The sequence below is a fragment of the Beta vulgaris genome, chromosome 2 (genome assembly GCF_026745355.1).
Source record: "Beta vulgaris subsp. vulgaris cultivar EL10 chromosome 2, EL10.2, whole genome shotgun sequence".
NCBI classification, from domain to species: domain Eukaryota; kingdom Viridiplantae; phylum Streptophyta; class Magnoliopsida; order Caryophyllales; family Amaranthaceae; genus Beta; species Beta vulgaris.
In genome coordinates, this window is record NC_079203.1 from 3,073,309 (window position 1) to 3,092,593 (window position 19,285).

At 35.3% G+C, this 19,285-nt stretch overlaps 2 protein-coding genes across 8 annotated transcripts; one reads left to right on the forward strand and one right to left on the reverse strand.

Moving 5' to 3' along the window:
* The first annotated feature begins 859 nt into the window (after nt 1-859).
* Nucleotides 860-6,596, forward strand: LOC104887673 (uncharacterized). 3 transcript variants are annotated; one of them, XM_010672365.4, is made up of 9 exons: nt 860-1,097; nt 2,589-2,718; nt 3,519-3,555; nt 3,693-3,762; nt 3,882-3,986; nt 4,595-4,745; nt 5,219-5,301; nt 5,914-6,007; nt 6,177-6,596. In XM_010672365.4, the coding sequence occupies exons 2-9, from the start codon at nt 2,618-2,620 to the stop codon at nt 6,268-6,270; spliced, it is 735 nt and encodes a 244-aa protein (XP_010670667.1). In that variant the 5' UTR covers nt 860-1,097; nt 2,589-2,617; the 3' UTR covers nt 6,271-6,596. The 3 variants fall into 3 exon arrangements, with proteins under 3 accessions (XP_010670667.1, XP_010670669.1, XP_010670666.1); XM_010672367.4 differs by lacking the exon at nt 860-1,097 and adding an exon at nt 1,241-1,850 and having other exon boundaries at nt 5,914-5,984; XM_010672364.4 differs by lacking the exon at nt 860-1,097 and adding an exon at nt 1,456-1,850.
* Nucleotides 6,597-8,612: 2,016 nt separating this feature from the next.
* On the reverse strand, nt 8,613-18,320 carry LOC104887672 (protein tesmin/TSO1-like CXC 2). 5 transcript variants are annotated; one of them, XM_010672363.3, is made up of 11 exons: nt 18,079-18,320; nt 16,235-16,383; nt 15,654-16,149; nt 13,083-13,687; nt 12,937-13,011; nt 12,656-12,839; nt 12,475-12,573; nt 12,283-12,349; nt 10,237-10,384; nt 9,442-10,143; nt 8,613-9,170 (listed from the first exon to the last, which is right to left on the reverse strand). In XM_010672363.3, the coding sequence occupies exons 1-10, from the start codon at nt 18,166-18,168 to the stop codon at nt 9,483-9,485; spliced, it is 2,574 nt and encodes an 857-aa protein (XP_010670665.1). In that variant the 5' UTR covers nt 18,169-18,320; the 3' UTR covers nt 8,613-9,170; nt 9,442-9,482. The 5 variants fall into 5 exon arrangements, with proteins under 5 accessions (XP_010670665.1, XP_010670664.1, XP_048494102.1 ...); XM_010672362.4 differs by having other exon boundaries at nt 8,613-9,179; nt 18,079-18,319; XM_048638145.2 differs by lacking the exon at nt 18,079-18,320 and adding an exon at nt 16,664-18,066 and having other exon boundaries at nt 8,613-9,179.
* Between the last annotated feature and the right edge of the window lie 965 nt (nt 18,321-19,285).

Genomic DNA, 19,285 nt, shown 5'->3' on the forward strand with positions numbered 1-19,285 from the left:
TCCTAGTACTAAACTTCTATTATTAGTATAATATCAGATACGATACTCTATCAACTAGGACAATTACGTTATCCTCAACAAAGATCGGTGTTACAGTAAATAATTGCTAGAGTATTGCTTCAGAAGAAGTAAAAGTCTCCTAGTTCTACATTGATAGCATTTTTAACTTGTTTATAAGTGCTTGTTTGGTTGCGCGTAGGAATTAGTATTTTTCTTGAAGTTTTATTTCCTAAGAAGTGGTAAAAGTTGTTTGGTTGATTATGAAAAGTTTTACTTACTTAAGGGGAACCTAGATAAGTAACTTCCTCCATCTCGTAGGAAGTATAACTTCTTAGAAAGTACAACATCCTATATTTTTGTCAAGCAAACAACTTTATTTTATATTACTTATTAAGTTCTTAGGAAGTTCCCATGACTATTTATATCAACCAAACAAAAATCTTTGCCAGAAATCCTTAAAGTGATCTTATGTTGCCACTTGCCAACCAAAGTGTCACATTTGGTAACCAAGGATGTCTTGGCTTAGTGGTTAAGATTGAGGTGCTGTAGACGATAGGTCACAGGTTCGAATCCCCCCTCCCATTCTTTATACTTGTACCGCCTTCGTGGCTCATATGGATCAAAAAAAAAAGTATCACATTTGATCTTTCCCCTAAAAAAAATTATTAGGTCATTTCCTAAAAAAAAAACTATTTTATTTGATCTTATTTGACAAAATATTTTTACTTTTAATAAATAATTTAAATTTTTAATGATTAAAGTTGTGCTTGTATATTAACGAAAATACACTAATCAAAAGACTGCATTTATTTTAGAACGGATGGAGTAGTACTTAACCAAGCAGACAAGCACTAGTAGTATGCAACAAATGAATTATAGTTGAGTGCACACGTGTGGTGGGGTATTCTGCTTCCTCGTCTGGACTCTCCCGGTGGACGAAACTATGAACAGCAGAAGAGGCAAACTTGAAGGAGAGAGAATATACTGCAAAACTAACATCAGAAAGCAAGAACAACACTTGATTGTACTGAGAGAAACATAAAAAGAAAAAGCTGTATGCTTTGGAATTTCCATTTAATCATTCACCCAGATTTCAGGTTAGTAAACAGACTGAACACCCTCACTGTTTTCTTCCCATTTCTAAGTATAATCAAAGATATGAACATTTACATTGTACACATTTGATTTTTACAATATATGTATGACAGTTCTTAATAGTTATTTTATTGCATTCTTGTTTTTTTTTTTTACTTGGAATATTTGAATTTCTTGATTTTATTACTGGGTACTTCCCTTTTTGATAGTTAATTACTGGGTACTTAACCATTCTGACAAATATGAACCCAAGATTATGGTTAAATTTGAGGACTTTTGAGCTTATGTTAGTTTTATGGAAGATATAATCATACAAGGTTTGATTTTTATGGATTGAAATGCTTTTACCAGCTAAAATTATGACTGTGTTTGATTGGGTGGCTAGGTCAATATGATCTGTTTGTGGATTCTCTTTCTATAAAGGAGTTCTACTTTTTTGTTTTTTTTTTAAAAAAGAAAAACTTTCATCATCTCTTCTTTTTGCCTCAAAAAAATTCAATCTCTTTTTTTGTTAAGCTTAGTGCCCTTATCTTTCTTATTAATTAATTGATTTAGGATGTTTTGGAAGTTTAAGGACGGTGTGTGTGTAATGGTCTGTGATGTAGATAGCCTATTAGAGGTGATTTAATACTCAAATTTATTTGCATTGTTACCCTAGGTTTTACTATAAATAGGAATAACCAGGCTTTGTGTTTATTAAGGTGGAGTGTGGTTAAGAAAAATGGATTCATATGGCGATGATTTTGGGGGATCAGGTTAGTCATTAGAGTGGTTTTTAACACTTGTACTAGTTATTACTTATTAGTCATTAAGTCATAGAAGGTTGTGTCTTCTTAAGAAAATTTCGAAAGCTTGTCCACTGCCGATTATTTGTTCTAAAGTCTTAGAAGGTTGTACATTTAGGCTTTATTTGGTTGGGTGGAAAATATTTCCAAGGGAAAACACAATAGTGATTTTGTTTTTCGTTTGATTCTCACAAGAGAAGTCAGAGAGAAAATGAGATTATACAAATGGAGGGGAGAGGATGGATGAGTGAAGAGAAAGAGGTAGATAAGGAATTTATAGAGGAATGTGGCATTCCTTCCTTTAGAAAGGAAACTGATTCCTTTATCAAGTCTTTCCACCCTTGGGTATACTACTCCGTCATCTAATAAAGCAAAATAGAAAAATGGGAACAGTACTATCCAAGAAAATGTTTTCCTCCCTATCATCACTCGCTTGAAGAGAGGGTCGATCACTAGCATTACGGAAGATAGAGGAATCAAAATTCAATAGAAGAAACTTAGAAGATGAGACTTCTATAGGAATTTTTTGACCATTGGCAACCATCTTTGCTAATTTACGTGATATGAGATGTTAGAATTGAGACTAAGTTTCATTGTCATGAAAGCAACCGTTTTTTTTTTTTTTTTCTAGGAAGAGAACCAAAAATCATGCACTTTGAGCTATATTCTATTGTGCGTTGTTGAAATTCTGTGTTTCTGCTGTCACAGGTAGTGAGGAAATTTTAGCACCTACACCTATGACAAATTTGGAGTTTGGAGCAACTCATGTGGTCAAGCCGAAGGGAAAACACCAGGCTACTATAGTTTGGTTGCATGGAATGGGTGACAAAGGCTTAAGGTAGTAACTTCAGTAGCATTTTGCATTAACATGTGTGTCTCTTACATTTTAACTTAAAATGTTGATAAGTGATGATTATGTAGGCTAGCGACGTTGGTAACTGATAGTTCAGGGACAGCTGACTTGTGTGCACTATGCTATTCCAGGTGTATGTAGCTCTCCTCTTGACACCTCTATGGTAGAAACATTAGGATAAGTATTTATCATGCTGACCTATACCAAACGGGGAAATGTAGGATTATGGTTGTTAATAGGAAAGGCGGTGCAAAGGTCTTTAGAGACTCTAGTCATGCTAGATGCTTTATTGTTCCGTGTTCTGTAAGAAACTTCTCAAACATCCCCTTTCCTATCATTTTAAACTCCTTTAAGAATTATACTTCATAAAGTCAAACTCAAAAGATGATTACTGTGTTGGTGAATCATATTGTCAGAAAGTAGCATAGGGGACCGCAGAAACACTATCTTGCAAGAACCTCTGAACAAGTTAATTTGTCCATATCAACATTTTTCGCTTACACCATGAGCTAAACAGACAAAGATATATGCTGTTTCGTTCCTCAGGTGTCTATATATACAAATAAAATATTATAGTATTACACTTGGAAAGGCAGATACCTTGCTTAAGAGCATAATTAGCTGGACCTTCTTGTTTGTAGAACATGGTTAAATTATGTTCACCTTTGAAATAACTTTGAATTCCATAAAAATCTTATACTGCTCCCCCCATCTAAATCTCCTGATGTATCATTTTCAACTACTAGAAGTTTGATAGGTCGTAATATTGATTTTATATGTTGCAGCTGGTCTCAGCTCTTGGAGACTTTTCCTCTTCCAAATGTAAGTTCGGCTGGATGTTCTCAGAAGATCTTTGTATTCGGTTTGGGGAAACATTCATTCAGAACTTGTGTATTCTTTTATTTGAGTGGTATGTGTGAGTTCCAATTTTGTAACATAATAAGTTGATAATCATGCAGATTAAGTGGATTTGCCCAACTGCTCCTACTCGTCCAGTTGCACTTCTTGGGGGATTTCCTTGCACTTCTTGTAAGTACCATGGCTACCTCTTCTTAGTTACTCCTGGCTCCTGTGCTTCTGTTCCAATTTATACAGGAAGATCGTGTGTTTGTAATTACAGTGGAAGTCTTTTGGTATGATAATGTCAGGGTTTGATGTTGAAGATGTATCAGAAAGTGGTTCAGATGATTTGGAGGGTTTAGATGCTTCAGCAGGACACATCGCCAACCTTTTATCGAGTGAACCCTCTGGCAGTATGTGTGATGGATTCCAGTGTTACAGCTTACTTTTTTTTGGCTTGGATGACACTTTCTTCTCGTTCTTCCAATATAGTTCTCCATAACGTGCATTCGTATCTGAAAAGTAACATTTATAAAGAAGTAAACTTCCATTACTCGCTGAAAAAAGGACCTTGTTTACTAAGTTACAAAATCCATGCCACTTAGCCTTCTATTAGTAGTCTTGTATTTTTTATATGTTGAAACTATCCACGAGTTTTTCACGAAAATTATCCTAGTCTAATTAATGTCAGATACAATCTTTTACTGAAAGTTGAAAGACTGAAACTGCAGCTAGCGTGTCTTTACTGTATAGCTAGGAGCTCAGATACAGGATATTAAATTTGCAACTCGCTATTAGTTGCCAGGAATATTAATAACCTTATTCGAACTATAAGTAATATGTGCGACAGTCATTTGAAGTTAGATATGAGGTCCTATGTTCTGCCTGAGTTTTCGTGTTATGATTTCTACTGAAGAAAACTTGTCAGTCCATCTGCAGAATATCTATCAAGCTCATCATCTGCACCAACCTGTAAATGACCCCCTACAAGTTGTATTGATATTTGAATTGTTATTTGTAGTTAAGCTTGGTATTGGGGGTTTCAACATAGGTGCTGCAATCGCTCTGTATTCTGTTGTATGCCAAGTTTTGGGGCGATATAGGAATGGCAATCCTTATCCCATTAATTTGAGCATACTTGTAGGACTCAGTGGATGGCTGCCATGTTCAAGGTTTGTATAGTTTATTATAAAGTGTTTTGTTGGGAGAAAACCATTCTCCTAGAAAATCGATTTTCCTATTTTCCTTTGGTTGGTTGTAAAGGATAGAAATAATTTACCAAAGAGTGGAAAATTGTCTTCCCAAGGATGGAAAACATCTTCTTTTGCATTTTTCTCTCTATATCTTACCTTCCTCTTTTGCTTATCCCATCCATCCTCTTCCCTCTCTTCTAATTTTTCCATTCCTCACTAACTTTCCATGTGAGCAACCAAATAAAGGGGAAAAAATTTACAATTGTGTTTCCTTGGAAATGACTTTTTATGGAAAATGGGAAAACCATTTTCCACTGAAAATGATTTCTGTCAAAACCAAAGAGCCCTGATGTATTTAGTGTGATAGTATGTATTTAGGTTCCTCAACTTGTGCAATATGTATTTTGTTTCCTGAACTTGCATTCTTACACACTGAAACCTACTGTGAATAGCTCATTGAGAACATGGATGGAGGAATCTCAAGAAGCACAGCAGCGTTCAGCATCACCGCCGATTTTACTTTGTCATGGAATAGGTATTTCCATTTTTAAAATTTTGTGTTCTTTGCTTGTCATGAAGTTATCTTCTCCAGCTTTTATATCTTCTACTCTCTTTAAGAAAGCGTTTTGTTCCATTTTCTTCCGTCTATTATTTATTCTCGATATATATTGGCTTAGGCGAAAGGGGAGGGTGATGGGGAGGGCATGCGATCGTTTGAAGAAAGGGTAACATGAAACTAAATATGAGATTTAGTCCCATACAAAATTACTGCAAATCACTATTGGTAGATATTTTTATCCAATAGTTGTAAACACTAATTTGTGGGATGCATTTCATATGGCTTTCTCATCAAGAACAAATTCACATTTTTAACATGTTTGTTAGCTGGTAAAAGATTGTGGCTATTAGTAAATAGATAATACTTAAGACTATATGTAATGTTCACAGGAAATTCTCATGTCATACATTAACATAGCTTCCTATGCCAAAATAACCTACATAATTATTGCTATTACCAGCACCCATTATTACCGCCTAGCTACCAAACAGGTCGTTGGTGACACTTTGCTTCATGCATTGTGCATTCCTCTTCTCGTGATTTATCGAAAAATCATAGTTTCATTTCATCTTCCCCTATATGTTTCAGCTGATGAAGTGGTAGCACATGAACATGGAGAAAGAGCTATGAAGACCCTTGCTTCAATTGGATTTGAGAATGTAACTTTCAGAAGCTATAATGGGTACACTTACTTGAATGACAATTATCTTAAAAATTTGCACAAAATCAGTTGCACACAATGTCACGCACGCATCGCGTGCAACAGATACTAGTTAGATTAAAAGCAGTTGCTAAAGGACGGTACTTATACAAAAAACTCGCTTCATTATGTGCGCTATATTTATATGCAGGCTAGGTCATTATACCATCCCGGAGGAAACTGAAGAAGTCTGCAAATGGCTAACTACAATGTTGGAGCTTGAAGGGAACCCGTCAGATCCCTAAAATCGTCGTATCATCGTTGCACGAAGGTAGAAGAAAGAAAGCAGCCAAAGCGAAGCACCTTATCAAGAGCAAACTTAGCAATAAGCTGAAATGCTAAATTAAATATGGTAATAAGGAAATTTTATAATTTACAGTATACTATATATAGCAAAATATGCCATAATCTTTGTATCACCAAATAGTATCCACAGAATAATATATCTCGTGATCTACTCTCCCTAGAGCTTAGAGTTCGTTCGATATCATTGTCAGGTTTCTGTTTTTTTTGTTTGCTTTGTTTTTAAGACTTTAAAGTTATAATGTCATATGTTATACGTTTTTTTTTTTTTGAAGGAAAATCATATGTTATATGTTGTATAATAATATTTAATCAGTCATATGCGATATGCGTATAGGAGTATTAGTCAAAAAAAATTGAAAATAACAAAATAATCGGAAAATGGATTTCACATTTTTAGTTTTAGTTTTCAATTAAACTAGCAAACTGGAAAAGAAAAAAACAAGTTTTTATAGATAAGATTTACTCTTACCTCTTGTAGATAGTGCAATATCACTTATGTTGAAAAAGAGCTGATCAATCAGTCTAATACATCTGTCTTTACAAGTAGCAACAAGAATTCAAGCAATTATAGATCTAAGAACCTACACAAATTATTAGAATAGGTCGTCTAAAAAGACTGAATTTTTCTAACAAGTCCATTTCATTTCACTCTAACCCAACACTGTTATAGTCATCCCTTCTCTTATCCTTCCTTTTTTTTCTTGATTATTGAACTACAATAGATAATTTCAAAAAACTAACTCAGTAGTCTTACCGAACGGATTAAACTAGTCACTGAATAGATTAAAGAATGTTATTACTGAACAGATCAAACCCTAAATAGATTAATTTAGTCACTATATTAAAAAAGGTGGAATGTTCTCTTTTTAATTTTGAGTTTGAATCATGCCTAATTTAAAGTTAAAATTAGACGGTCTTCTACAAGACCAACAGAAGACCTAAATCCTTCGCTGACTTGACATATATTTATTATTCTGCAATGGAAATTATCCTAATTTATAACAAAACATGCAAGCAGTGCATTTTTCGGAATTTTTTGGGCAAAACAAAGATTTTTTTAAAGATATCGCTTAAAATTCTCAAATTTGCTACTAAAATACGCATTACTTGAATATTGCATCGCGAATATAAAATTAGGAATATTTCTTCTACAATACTCCCTTTGTTTTTTATTACTACATTTTTTTTAAATGGTTGTTTCTTTTTAATTGCTACATTGTTTAAACTTTCCTTATTTGGAATACTTGGCCCACCAAAAAATAATACTATTATATTTTGTTTTCTCTTTTTCCACAAAAAAGTACTCCCTTTTCATCTTTCTTCACTTCCCACATTCTTTTACATTAAAAAAGTCAAAAAATACTCACCAAAAAGCGTGAAAATGACATTACTTAAACGACTGTGCATTACACAATGTAGCAATAAAGAAACAGAGGAAGTGTGTCTGTATGTTTTTCTCGTATCTTAGATATATCTCAAATATTACTCCTTTCGTCTCATATATAAGTCATGTTTTCTTATAAGATGTCCCAAATATAAATCCTATTTTTATTTTTAATCAATAATTATGTCCAAAATACCCTCATAAAAATAATTTAGTTCCCAAAATGTCCTCATAATTCAGCTTTCAATGTACCATTATTTATAACAAAATGGAATCTTTTACCCCCATTGAACTCTATACATTAAACCATGCAACACTAATGCTCAATTTCTATTTTTTGTTAAAAAGAAACAAAAACAATGTAAATGTTTTCCAATAAAAATGAATGCTTCCTCCGTCTTTTTTTTACATGTTACACTTTTCATATCACAGACTCCTATGTAATTTTTGGAGAGGAGAGAGAGAGAAAGAAAGCAAAAAGATCCCATGTGACCTTGTGATAGGAGAGAGATAGAGAAAAGTTAATATCCAAAATAAAAGTGTAACATCTAATCTAAAACATTACTAAAATAGAAAGTGAACACGTAAAAAAAACGGAAGAAGTATAAAAATTCAAATAAAACAATATTCTACTTTACCTTATTTCCCGTGTAAAAACAAAATCACGACTTATATTATGGAAGGAGAGTACTTTTTCACTTGAGTACATAAGGCTTTAGAAGTTGAAACAATTGTTAGCCTTTAGCTAGAGTAGGCAACTAATAGAGTGACGCATCGTAGATACCCTTGATAAGCAATCTTATAAACCTGAAATTTTTTAGATTGAAATTGATGCATAGGGTGCCAGATTTACTGTGCTAATGCAGGAACCAAGATTGAGGAAGCTTTCACATAAAATACTGCAAGATATGCCATTCTTATAAATAAAATTATGCTGAACTAGGACTGAAAAGCCTGTGAAAATTTATCAATTTGGGTACAAAGTCAAAATTATTTACTTGCTTTCTTTTGACCCCTAAAATTTTCAATTAGAGGGGAAATAATAATGTTCAATTAGAGCGACGAAAGGAGGAAAAACTGGAAGTAAGGTACCGACAATCTTGAAAGACATAAAACAGCTGACTCTGTGGATCATCGGATGTGGAGTATTCGTTTTGTCACCCCTAAACTCAAATATAAGCAGATTACCGTTCAGATTATGTCGTGTTTCGATGTAGACTGCCTGGAAAAGCAAGCTGTTGGAGTTTCTAATATCTTGATGGAGCTTGTCAACAGCCAGACAGTAGATATCAAATACAAACTGCTTCCCATATCCAGAATTCAAGTGACAAACCTTTGTATTCACTTGTATATTCTGAGTCTTGGACGTAGACACAGACATAGAACAAGCCGCCTCAGTCAGAAACCTAATATATATTGCTTCTGCTAGCTGATATACTCAAAGCCATATGATACCTAGAGAATCTAAATAAAAGCCATTTCAGCAAGATATGCATCAAGTTAATGTCGCCAAATTGCAAATTGGCTATGGTACTCAAACTCTTCATTTTATCTCAATCACCCTTGGATCCCGTCACTACGACTGGACACTTCATTTTCGGCAAAAAACATGGAAATTTTCATATAGCACCTTTGCCAAACACTTGGACAAGTACCGATTTCCGACAAGAGTACTTGAGTCTGAGTAACATAGCTAATTAAAAACAAAAATGAACTGGATGCTCACCGCAAACTTATGTTCACAGCATGATCGGATGTCTAATTCGACTATTGTCCTCTGTTGTCGTTGCTGCTGTTTCCGGAGTACGGTGTAAGCGGTGGAAATGAAGGCACAGCCCGCAGTACAAATTTGCGGCTACTTTTCAAGGATTCTGAAGAATTCATGTAATTATGTGGGGGAGAGACGCGCTTCTTATTTGGGGAGCTAATTTTCACAGACTTAACAGGAGTAGATGAGTGCTTCAATATCTCAGGGGTATCATCTTCAAACATGTCACAGTGCTTGCTGCCTGTACCAAGATCATTGAGTTCAGAAGTGACCAAATGTGTAATTGGAGTAATGGGTGAACTTCGCCATCGAAGGGAACTACTTGGTGGCGGAGGATCACTTTGAGCAAAAGATTCAGGCTGTGAAATATTTCTCAAGTTTCTATGTTTTGCATCGGTATTTGATGATTGAGAGGAACAGGCTGCATATATGGACTCATCACCTGCCGATACTGATCTGTCTTCGGTATACTCGGAACCTTTTTCCATATTTAGAGCACCTTCATCAAGACATTTACTTGTTTCTAATAGCACACTTTGGTTCTGTAAATTTCTCGGAGAAGCCAAGTTATCTTCAGTTGTTAACACATCATGACGAAGATCTGGAGACCGCAAAAATCTCCTGAAGGGTGGCCGAGATTTGGGAGCAGTTTTTCTTTGGCTGTACTCAGAAAATGCAAACCATATAATTAGTGAAAATAAAACTTAGAAAAGATAAGGGACCATAGGACCTAGGTGTATTAGTTAATCTTACTCTGAGCACTGAAGTGCTGGTGTAATAGGTGTCATGCTGGGGGAGCTGTGCACCCGACTGCTGACAACATTACCATTGACTGTTATTGTCCCTTCTGACATTTCAACAGACGCTCTCTTAAGCATAATTTCTCTGGCAATACTATAATCTGTGGAAAAGACAGCTTCAGGATTAATATGGAGAAGAGTAGCTCAAAAAATAAGCAACATTAATTCAACCTCTTAATCCATGCAATAAGTTGCTTTCTTATAATGTCCTTTACAATTACCGACTTATGTACATGAATCAGGATGCAGCAAAATAAACTATAAGTACATCATTTGTTTCACTATGTCTTTTAGAAACAAGAAGCTTTTAAGATAAGCTAATTCAGAGGCAGTTAGAAGAACAAAGAACACAATTGACCAAACATAACATATGGCAGAAAAGGTGAAGGCCTTGTTTGGCAATAAGCAAAAAGAACATATTAGGAGATTTGGCATATAGCACTCTGTAAACTGTTTTAGTACATTAGCAATTAGGAATTAGCTATACGCATTTAGATATAGAAGTATAGAACAGAAATGGATATGAGTGCCTACTTTCCTACTTTTCAATATGCTCGTCCCTTTAGCATAGAATATTAAGGTTTGGAGTTTATTTTAAGTTTTAACTTTCTGCTTTCCAATAGCTCTGAGGGCATGAGCTTTTTTTCAATAGCTCTTCTTTTGTAAATGTGTTTCTACTCAAATTCTTTATTACTTATAAAACAAAAAGGCCTTCCTATTCGCATTGATAAAGAGCAGGTTATTTCCAAGCTACTTTTTACAGAGTCAAAAATGATTGCAAACTCTACTCTTCACAAAACCCTCTCTAAGACACAGAAGCGATAAAAGAACCTCAGTAAACACCACCAGGTCTAGAGCCTACAGTAGACCAATTTCTAAAACTTAAGTTGTCAAGAGTGGTTTTCCAAGACTATAAAAAGTCAAATAACAGCATTCAAGAGTGGATTGAGATGTATCTAAACTCATCACAAACATTTACCCATATTCATCAATACTAAGTACCAATTTAAGTCAAAAGTAAAGAGGACTTGTTTAACTGGCAAGGTCTATTGCTCAAATATAGGGCAAAGCTATAAATCCTCATGAACATGACTCTAAGCAGTTAGCACTGTATCAAAGAACACGAAGGAAAAAAAATTGGCATAGACAAGACCAGGGAAAAAAAATGCGCTCGCGGTCGCGTTCGCGGGAACGGTCGCGTTGTCGCGGGAACGGCTTGTAACGGCGAAATAGAACATTTCGCGGCCGACGCGGCGTGAATTTTTTAAAAAAATTCACATTAAATGTATTAACCTTAATTGCAATTTTTTAGTTTAGGAAGCATTATTACAACATAATATAATCAAATTTGATAGAATATCATGTTTCCTCAACTATATAATTAAATCATAAAATAAAATTGGCCAATGTTTGAAAAGAACGGATATAACGGGGATAAAATCGTTCTAACGCGGCGAGTTCGCGTTACGGAACGGGCAACGCGGCGAGAAGTACGTGAATTTTATTATGGCGTTCTGTAACGGGATTTCGCGAAACGGCAAATCCAAAATCCGTTACAGAACGGCCGTTCTGTAACGGAACGGGAGAGTTTTAATTCCCTGGACAAGACTGAAATCTGGTCACCTTGTTTCAATTGTTTCCATCATTCACTAGCATGTATTTACTGTGAGAAGGATCTTATAATGAGAAGGATTGATGTGTATATACTTTGAACTGAATGTGCATATAATTTGTACTAAATGTGCATGTTTCACTTTTCGAAATGTAGGTATATGCTCCTGAAAAAAGAGATGCATATTCAGTTTTAAAAAATGCACATGATAAAAAAGTTGCAAATCTAGTTCAAAAAATATGCAAAAGAATACTTCTCATCCTTCTCATTTTAAGAAACTTCTCATTTGATCCTAAAACTATATATATATATACATATGTATTATACACACAAAGACACACACACACACACTTATATAGAGAGAAGCAACTCCATCATCTAATTTACCTTCTCTTACACCATATATATTTTTACATCCTTCACAACGACATCCCTCGGAGCATCCAACATTAGCCTGTTTACATGATGATTAGTGTAAAATTGGTTAATAAAAGATATAGACATGTAGCACTAATTGTGAAAAGAAAAAAAAAGAAGAAAGGGACCATTGTAAAGCCAGAAATCCAAAAGATGGAAAACCTGATAGCACTCGCAATATTTTTTGAGACACATGGATTTTTTGCAATTGCATCCTCTTTTATGCCTTGCTGAGGATGGAGTTGACAACTTCTCGACAACCTGCCGAGTTGATAGATAATCTATGAATCTTCCATATAATATTCATGAAGTAGGAGTGCAGGACATATGTTAGGAGTGATACCTTGCCGGTGGTAGGAGAAGCTGTGACTGTCTGCATAACTTTTGGAGCAAATGCGAGCGGATTTCTGGACTCAATTTGCTGTCTTGTCTCTAGAACTGTATCTTCATATTCTGGTCTATTGAAGCACCCTTGGCAAGCACAAGATTCACCACAGTAAAATCCCGCAGCAAAACAATCACAATAACTGCAATAGAATCATTGGAAATAGACAGGCAGAAAAATGAATACAGGGTTGATCCAAGCCAACCAAATTGAGTAGACAGAAAGGCAAGTAGACCTACAGTTTTAAACATTTAGTCTTTTTGCAATTACATCGCTTGGTGGTGTCATCGTCAGTAGAGGTTGAGGCCTTTTTCCTGAAAGAACAGCGTAAGTGTGCAAGTAAAAGGATTTAATTACTACTGACGTAAGACAATTTGATGCTTGCCTGGTCTTCTTTGGGCTTCCGAGGCTAGAGTCATTTTCATCGAGGTCTGGACTTGATTTTCTCTTGTCATTTGTAATTGTAGAACAAGGATCTAGTTTAGCGTCAATGGCAGTGTTAAATTGTTCATCTAAATCTGGAGCTATGGTGGTGTCATAAGCAGGTACTAAGTGGGCCTGATGTTGATCTATCTCTTCACGGCTTGCTGAACTTATCCCAACTATATTGGAGGCATTAATCTTTCCATCGGATTGGTTGTTTGTGATCTGTGGTGAGCTATTACCTTCCACACTCACCATAGACGATTGTTGACTACCAATTGCACTATCTGTTGATCCGGAGTAAACTACACTGTTCAAATGCAGCCCTATACCTAAAGACTTGGAAATGACAACAGGATAGTTCCCAGGAGACACAGACGCGTCAATTGCAGGTTTGGAGAGGTTGATCATATGCCTATTCCCTGATTTTCCATAGGACATGTTAGCAGATTCTTGAATCTGGGCATTAACGATGGGATTCGAGAAACCAAATTGGTCAGCAGAATTTTTCCTTTGACTCTCATCAAAAAGGCAACGCCTGAGAGTACCACGTTCAAGCTGACTGGCCTGCATTGAAAGGGAGAAAGTGGTATAAAGGAAATAGAATATGTATGTAAACTGACTAGGTGGCATGAAAGAAAACTCAACATGATGCAACGACAACCATATGGTTGTGATTATATATGATAATTAAATGACTTGCAGAAAAGCACTCAAATGCATAGTAAAATTGTTGAATATATAGCCCTGCAAATGGCATCCAATCAAGTTCCTCAGTTATACACATTTAGCTTAGCATCCACTCTGCTTCACCCTCCCTCCCTGCCCCCCCAAAAAAAGGACCCCGCGTCTATAAGAAAAGGGTTATTCTTTTTCTTTGGGGGTCCTTTTCTTGTTTCATACTCCGTGATTAGGGAGCAATACCCCCAACATAAAATTCAGCATGTATTAAACTCTAACAGACGGGAAGCATCAACTTGAAATTAAAAGGGGGAATTCAGCAAAAAAAAAAACGAGCCGAGAAGAAAAGGGGTAAAAGGTAAGATTCAAGTGTATTTAGTATGAAAAGGAAATCCAATTCCTTGAAAGACTTTATTTGAATCATAGTAAGATTATTAGTGTGCTCACTCTCTCTTGCAGCCCAGAAAAATGAAATCTTACTCTTTCACATGACAAAGCTGGTTTATCGGCTTCCCTGATTACTGGTTTATCTTAGTAAAAGGAAGGAGAGATTTAGTCAATGGCTTACTCTTTGCTGGCCTTTAGCTCACAAAATAAAACTTGACTGCAGAATACAGCATTTCCTATGAGATCAACATTTAAACACTAGCGGGGCGTTTGGAATGAGGGATAGGGATTACAAGGATAAGAGGGTGGCTTAAGGATGGGATAGAGTGAACATAAGTTTTTCCCTAGTTTGGTATAAGTTGGGAATAAGATTAGGATAAGTGGCAAATTAACCAAAATACCCTTACTTAATCTCCTCTTCACCATTCCTTTCTTCCAATTCACTAAAGGTAAGATTGTATTTTTCTTCTTTTTCTTATCCTTCTTCCTCATATCACTCCCTCCTAGGTACAAATTGAGTGGGATAAGGGGGAGTTTTATACTTTTATCCCTATCCCTCCTCTAATCCTCATCCCCCTAAACAAACATAACATCTCTTCTATCCCTTCTCCTTTATCACTATCCCTCCTCTTGGAGTGCTCTAAACAAAAGCCCTGTAGGTAAAGTAATGATACATTTAGGCCTCGTTTGGTTCACATGGGAAGCAATTTCCCATGGGAATTTACATTTCATGGGAAATTATTTCCCTTGTTAATTTCCTAGGAATTAGACAAAATTGTTTGGTTGACACCATAGGAAATTGCATTTCCTAGGAAATTACTCACCAAGGGGGGCTTGGTGAGTTATTTCCCATGTTTCATGGGAAATTCTATTTTCCTTGGAATTTGTATTTCCTATGCTTCTCCCATTTCCCTCCAACCAAACACAACACCCATAATGTATTTCCTAGGAATTTGTATTTCCAAGGGAAATAGCTTCCAACCAAACAACACCTTAAATTACTGCAACATATAACACTAGTGTGATCCCAGTAAACAAGGGCGAGAAATAATTAGAATATTGTAGGCATCTTTTAACCATATACAACATGCATCATGAAACTGCAGCAGCATAACACGAACATGGACACCATAAAATAACCACCACCTTGAGATAATATGGGCATTCATCCTAGGCTTGAAAGGGAGCAGTAATATAGCTACAATATAGGGACACTAGCAAGTAAATTTTGAAAGCTATTTTTTACAAAGCAGATAAGAGACACCAAAAACATACACAACTTGGAGAATGAGTTTACTTCAAATTAAATCATCTAGAATTGGCATTAATTCCTTGGGCCATTTTTCCTACGCAACATAACTTGGCATTAGTAACTGTTAACTATATAAATCGGTATAAACAATGATATTCTCTCATTCGCTCAACATACATTCACTAACAAGAAATCAAACAAAAAAATAGTCACCTCACTGAAAGAATCTCCACTTTGACTTATATGATCTGTTAACAACCTCGGTAAGGCACCTGAACATTCAGACAATGATGTCATATGCCGTGATTCATTCTTAACCAGCTTAACACTGATTCTTGACCTTGGTTGTGCACTATCTCTACCCTTTTGCGATGCAGAACAAAACGGACCCATATCTCTGCCATCAACAACACCTATTTTCTTCAAACAACCACCTTTAGCAGATGGAGGAGCATTGTCAGATTGCATTTTATGTGTAAAATTTGCAGATTGTCCTGGATCGCCTAAGTAATCATCAAAGCAACCAGACGGACTACAATGCGCAACTGATACTAACTTTTCGGTATTACAGGTCTTTTGATCACTAGGAACCAGTGGACTACGAAATTCAGGAACTACTTTCATTGAATGACCCAGGTCCCTCTCGTTTCTCTGACAATTGTCATGGTCTTGAGAAAATTCTGAATTAGAACCAGATGATCGTATCTTCCTGAATGCAATTAAAAAGCTCACTTACTTTCTGAGGCAAAAAGATATACGCTACAAAAAAAAAAAAGCACAAAATATGATCCTACCTGTTACCGAAGCTATGCAGTGAAGTTATGCGTGGTGATGTAAATACAAGTGGAGGTGAAGCTAGCTCAGGGAATCCTTGAGAAACAGGCCCAGCCTTGACAGGCTGTATGGGAGACAGATTGCTTATGTAATTGAATACAGGTGAGTCCTGAGAAAATAAACAGTCCCAAATGAACGAATTAATGTAAGTCATCAGTAAGATAACCTCCACTTATCTTCTTTGCAAAGTATCCACTGGTTTATGCAAATGATCAACATACCCATAATTTGGTATTAAGGTGCTATCTTTATATACGGCCACAGAAGTGCAAGGAGAGGAAGCAAAATTTAGAAGCATGGATATAAAACATTACACAAGAGATTATACATAAGCCAGGTGGAAAAACTGTTCTCTGGATCTCTTGTTTCCATGGAACTATCAGACACACCTTAAATCTCAGATGCCTTCCATTGATGTTTGTGCTTACAATGAACCCAATATAAGTCAAGGATCAAACTTCAATGTGGGTGATTGGGCTCTTCTATCTTCTAGAATGACTAAGAGGATTTTGATTTAACCTAGATTTTTCACAACCTTGCACTTTCATATTCCAAAGGGACAGCCACATAGTTGTAGGTATATAAATCAGATATACAAGCTCACGAGCATCCTATGTATCAAATGACTCCCACTGATCTTGGTGTAGTAAACAAGAAAATAAAATGAATCAAAAAGGAAAATCAAGTCGAAATAATACTACTTCAATGTGGAGGAATTGGCTCTTGATTTTCCTTTACAGCTAAACTGATTTGTTGATAGGAGCAAATTGATTCTCTTAAACTAATCATAACTGTAGGTTAAAAAAATCTATCTTCATAAATAAATAGCTCATGAGCATCCTAGGTATCAAATAACTCCCACTGATCTCGGTGTAGTGAGCTAGAAATTAAAATGAACCAAATAGAAAAATCAAGTCAAAATAATACTTCAATGTGGGGGAATTGGCTCTTGATTGCTCTATAGCTAAACTAATTCATTGATGGTAGGCAAGAAGTGACAATGGAAGCAAATTGGTTCCTTCTAATTCATCGGTTCAGACTCCAGTTAAGGACACACCAACCATAACTCAAAGCAAAGTGCACAAACCCTATCCAAAAGGACCAAAACACAACTTCTAACCCAATGTAAGTAAAGGTATAACCTCAGCACCATTGTTACAAATCTGCATACCTAAACAAGAGCAATGCATGCTAATTTCCTAGCTACGGTCAATAATGCATCCAGGCTCATGAAAGCGAATAACCCCCGTTCTTTTCCATGTGAAGGATGGACTAACGGGTGCAGGAAACCTGTCCTATCAGAGTTCTCAAGACATCAAACCCACCACAGTGAGCAGTATACTAAAAACATAATCCCACCACTTCCGCCACGAAGAATCAATAACCATACACACTAATAAATCTCATCAAAAATCATAGTCCAATTGTGTAAAACATCAAAATGATAAAGTTGAGAAATCAATCTGCTATATTTCCAACCAATAAGAAACAACCTCAAAACTCACATGAAAATTCCCCATTCATATCCTATCCACAATCGTAACAAAACCCACAATCTCATCCAAATATTTTCAACACAAACAAGTAATTACCCCAATTAACTGGAAAACTCAAGTAGATTAACAGATGAAAACAGAAATTACATGAAATGGGTAGTGATTAAATGTCATGAAACTAAAAGATCGAGCGTCTGATTACTTAAAACTAACTTAAAACTCAACAAATTTTCCCACAATTCAACCGAAATGATTAGGGTAAAAAGCAAAAGAGCATAGCATAGAAATAGAGTGAAAGAGATTGGTACTTGAAAAGCGGAAGAATCTGATGAAGTAGGATTGATTAATTTGATTTTGGTGTTGTTAGCAGGAGTTGATTTAGATTCGGGAGTGTCCATATTTTTGCTAAAACCCTAACCCTAATTGATAAATGGAGAAAAGCTGTAGTTGAACTCTCATCTCCTGAAACTGACTGCTAAGTAAAAGGGGTGTAATGTAAGAGATAGAAATTGAAGAAAAAGAGAAATTCAATTGAACAAAGAAAAAAAAAACACTTTGAAAATGTTTTTGAATTTATCAAGAATGGAGGAAGGAAAAAAAAATTGACTAAGGGGAAAATTATCTTTAATCTCTATTATCTCTAACTTTTTTTTTTTCTTCACCGAACTCTTTATTGATAAAAATTATAACGATTGAACATTAATAAATAACTAGTCATTAAAATGAATCAAATAAAATCGCGCGTGATTATATTTTTTAATATATATTGAAAAAAATTAGAAGATTATTTTTAATTACCCAAGTAGGAAGAACAAAACAATAGAGGGACTATTATTATATAATTAAGCCAAGGAAAGTCATGGTATGGTATCCCCTAGGGGTGATAATCAGCCTGACAAGCTCGCGAGCAGTTCGGGCTCGGGTCGGTCAAAGCTCGGCTCGGACTCGGCTTGAGACTTAAATGAGCCGAGCCAAGCTAGGCAAAACTCGGCTCGTAAAGCTCGTGAACAGCTCAATTATTATTTTATACTAAAAAGAAATTTATATTAAAAAAATATTTTACATTAGAAAATTTTAATACAAATTTATATTTTAATTTAGATTACAAATTATATATTTTAATTTGTTATTCAACTTCACCTCTACTCCACTAGGCACTAGAGTCCCACATTGGTTAAGAAAACAAGGATCAACCTTATTTTCTTTATAAATAGCTATTACTCCTTAAATAAACTTAAAGTTTAATTTTGTATCTCCTTTGGTTGGAAAACAAAAACTATACTTTATTTTCTTCACAAAGGGAGTGACACTACTACAAACAAGGCAAAGATAACACGGCTAAATTAACTCTTATCTTAGCAACCGTTATGTAAAGTCTAAATTAACGTTTTGAAATAAGAACTGTTATCTTAGCTTGTATTGAAAATATATCAGTTAACACTTATCTTTTTTTTTTTTTGAAAGAGAAATTTCATTAATGGAAGGTCAAACGGCATTTACAATAGATATTAAATA

Bases quoted from the DNA above. Each gene is read 5' to 3' on its own strand.
- LOC104887672 (XM_010672363.3), bottom strand. From the start codon at position 18,168: ATGGACACTCCCGAATCTAAATCAACTCCTGCTAACAACACCAAAATC. The intron at 16,150-16,234 runs GTAGGATCATAT...AATTGCATTCAG, and splicing joins CTGCATAGCTTCGGTAACAG to GAAGATACGATCATCTGGTT. The intron at 10,144-10,236 runs GTAAGATTAACT...TTCTGAGTACAG, and splicing joins CCAGCACTTCAGTGCTCAGA to CCAAAGAAAAACTGCTCCCA.
- LOC104887673 (XM_010672364.4), top strand. From the start codon at position 1,817: ATGGATTCATATGGCGATGATTTTGGGGGATCAG. The intron at 3,763-3,881 runs GTAAGTACCATG...TGATAATGTCAG, and splicing joins GGGATTTCCTTGCACTTCTT to GGTTTGATGTTGAAGATGTA. The intron at 5,302-5,913 runs GTATTTCCATTT...TATATGTTTCAG, and splicing joins TTTACTTTGTCATGGAATAG to CTGATGAAGTGGTAGCACAT.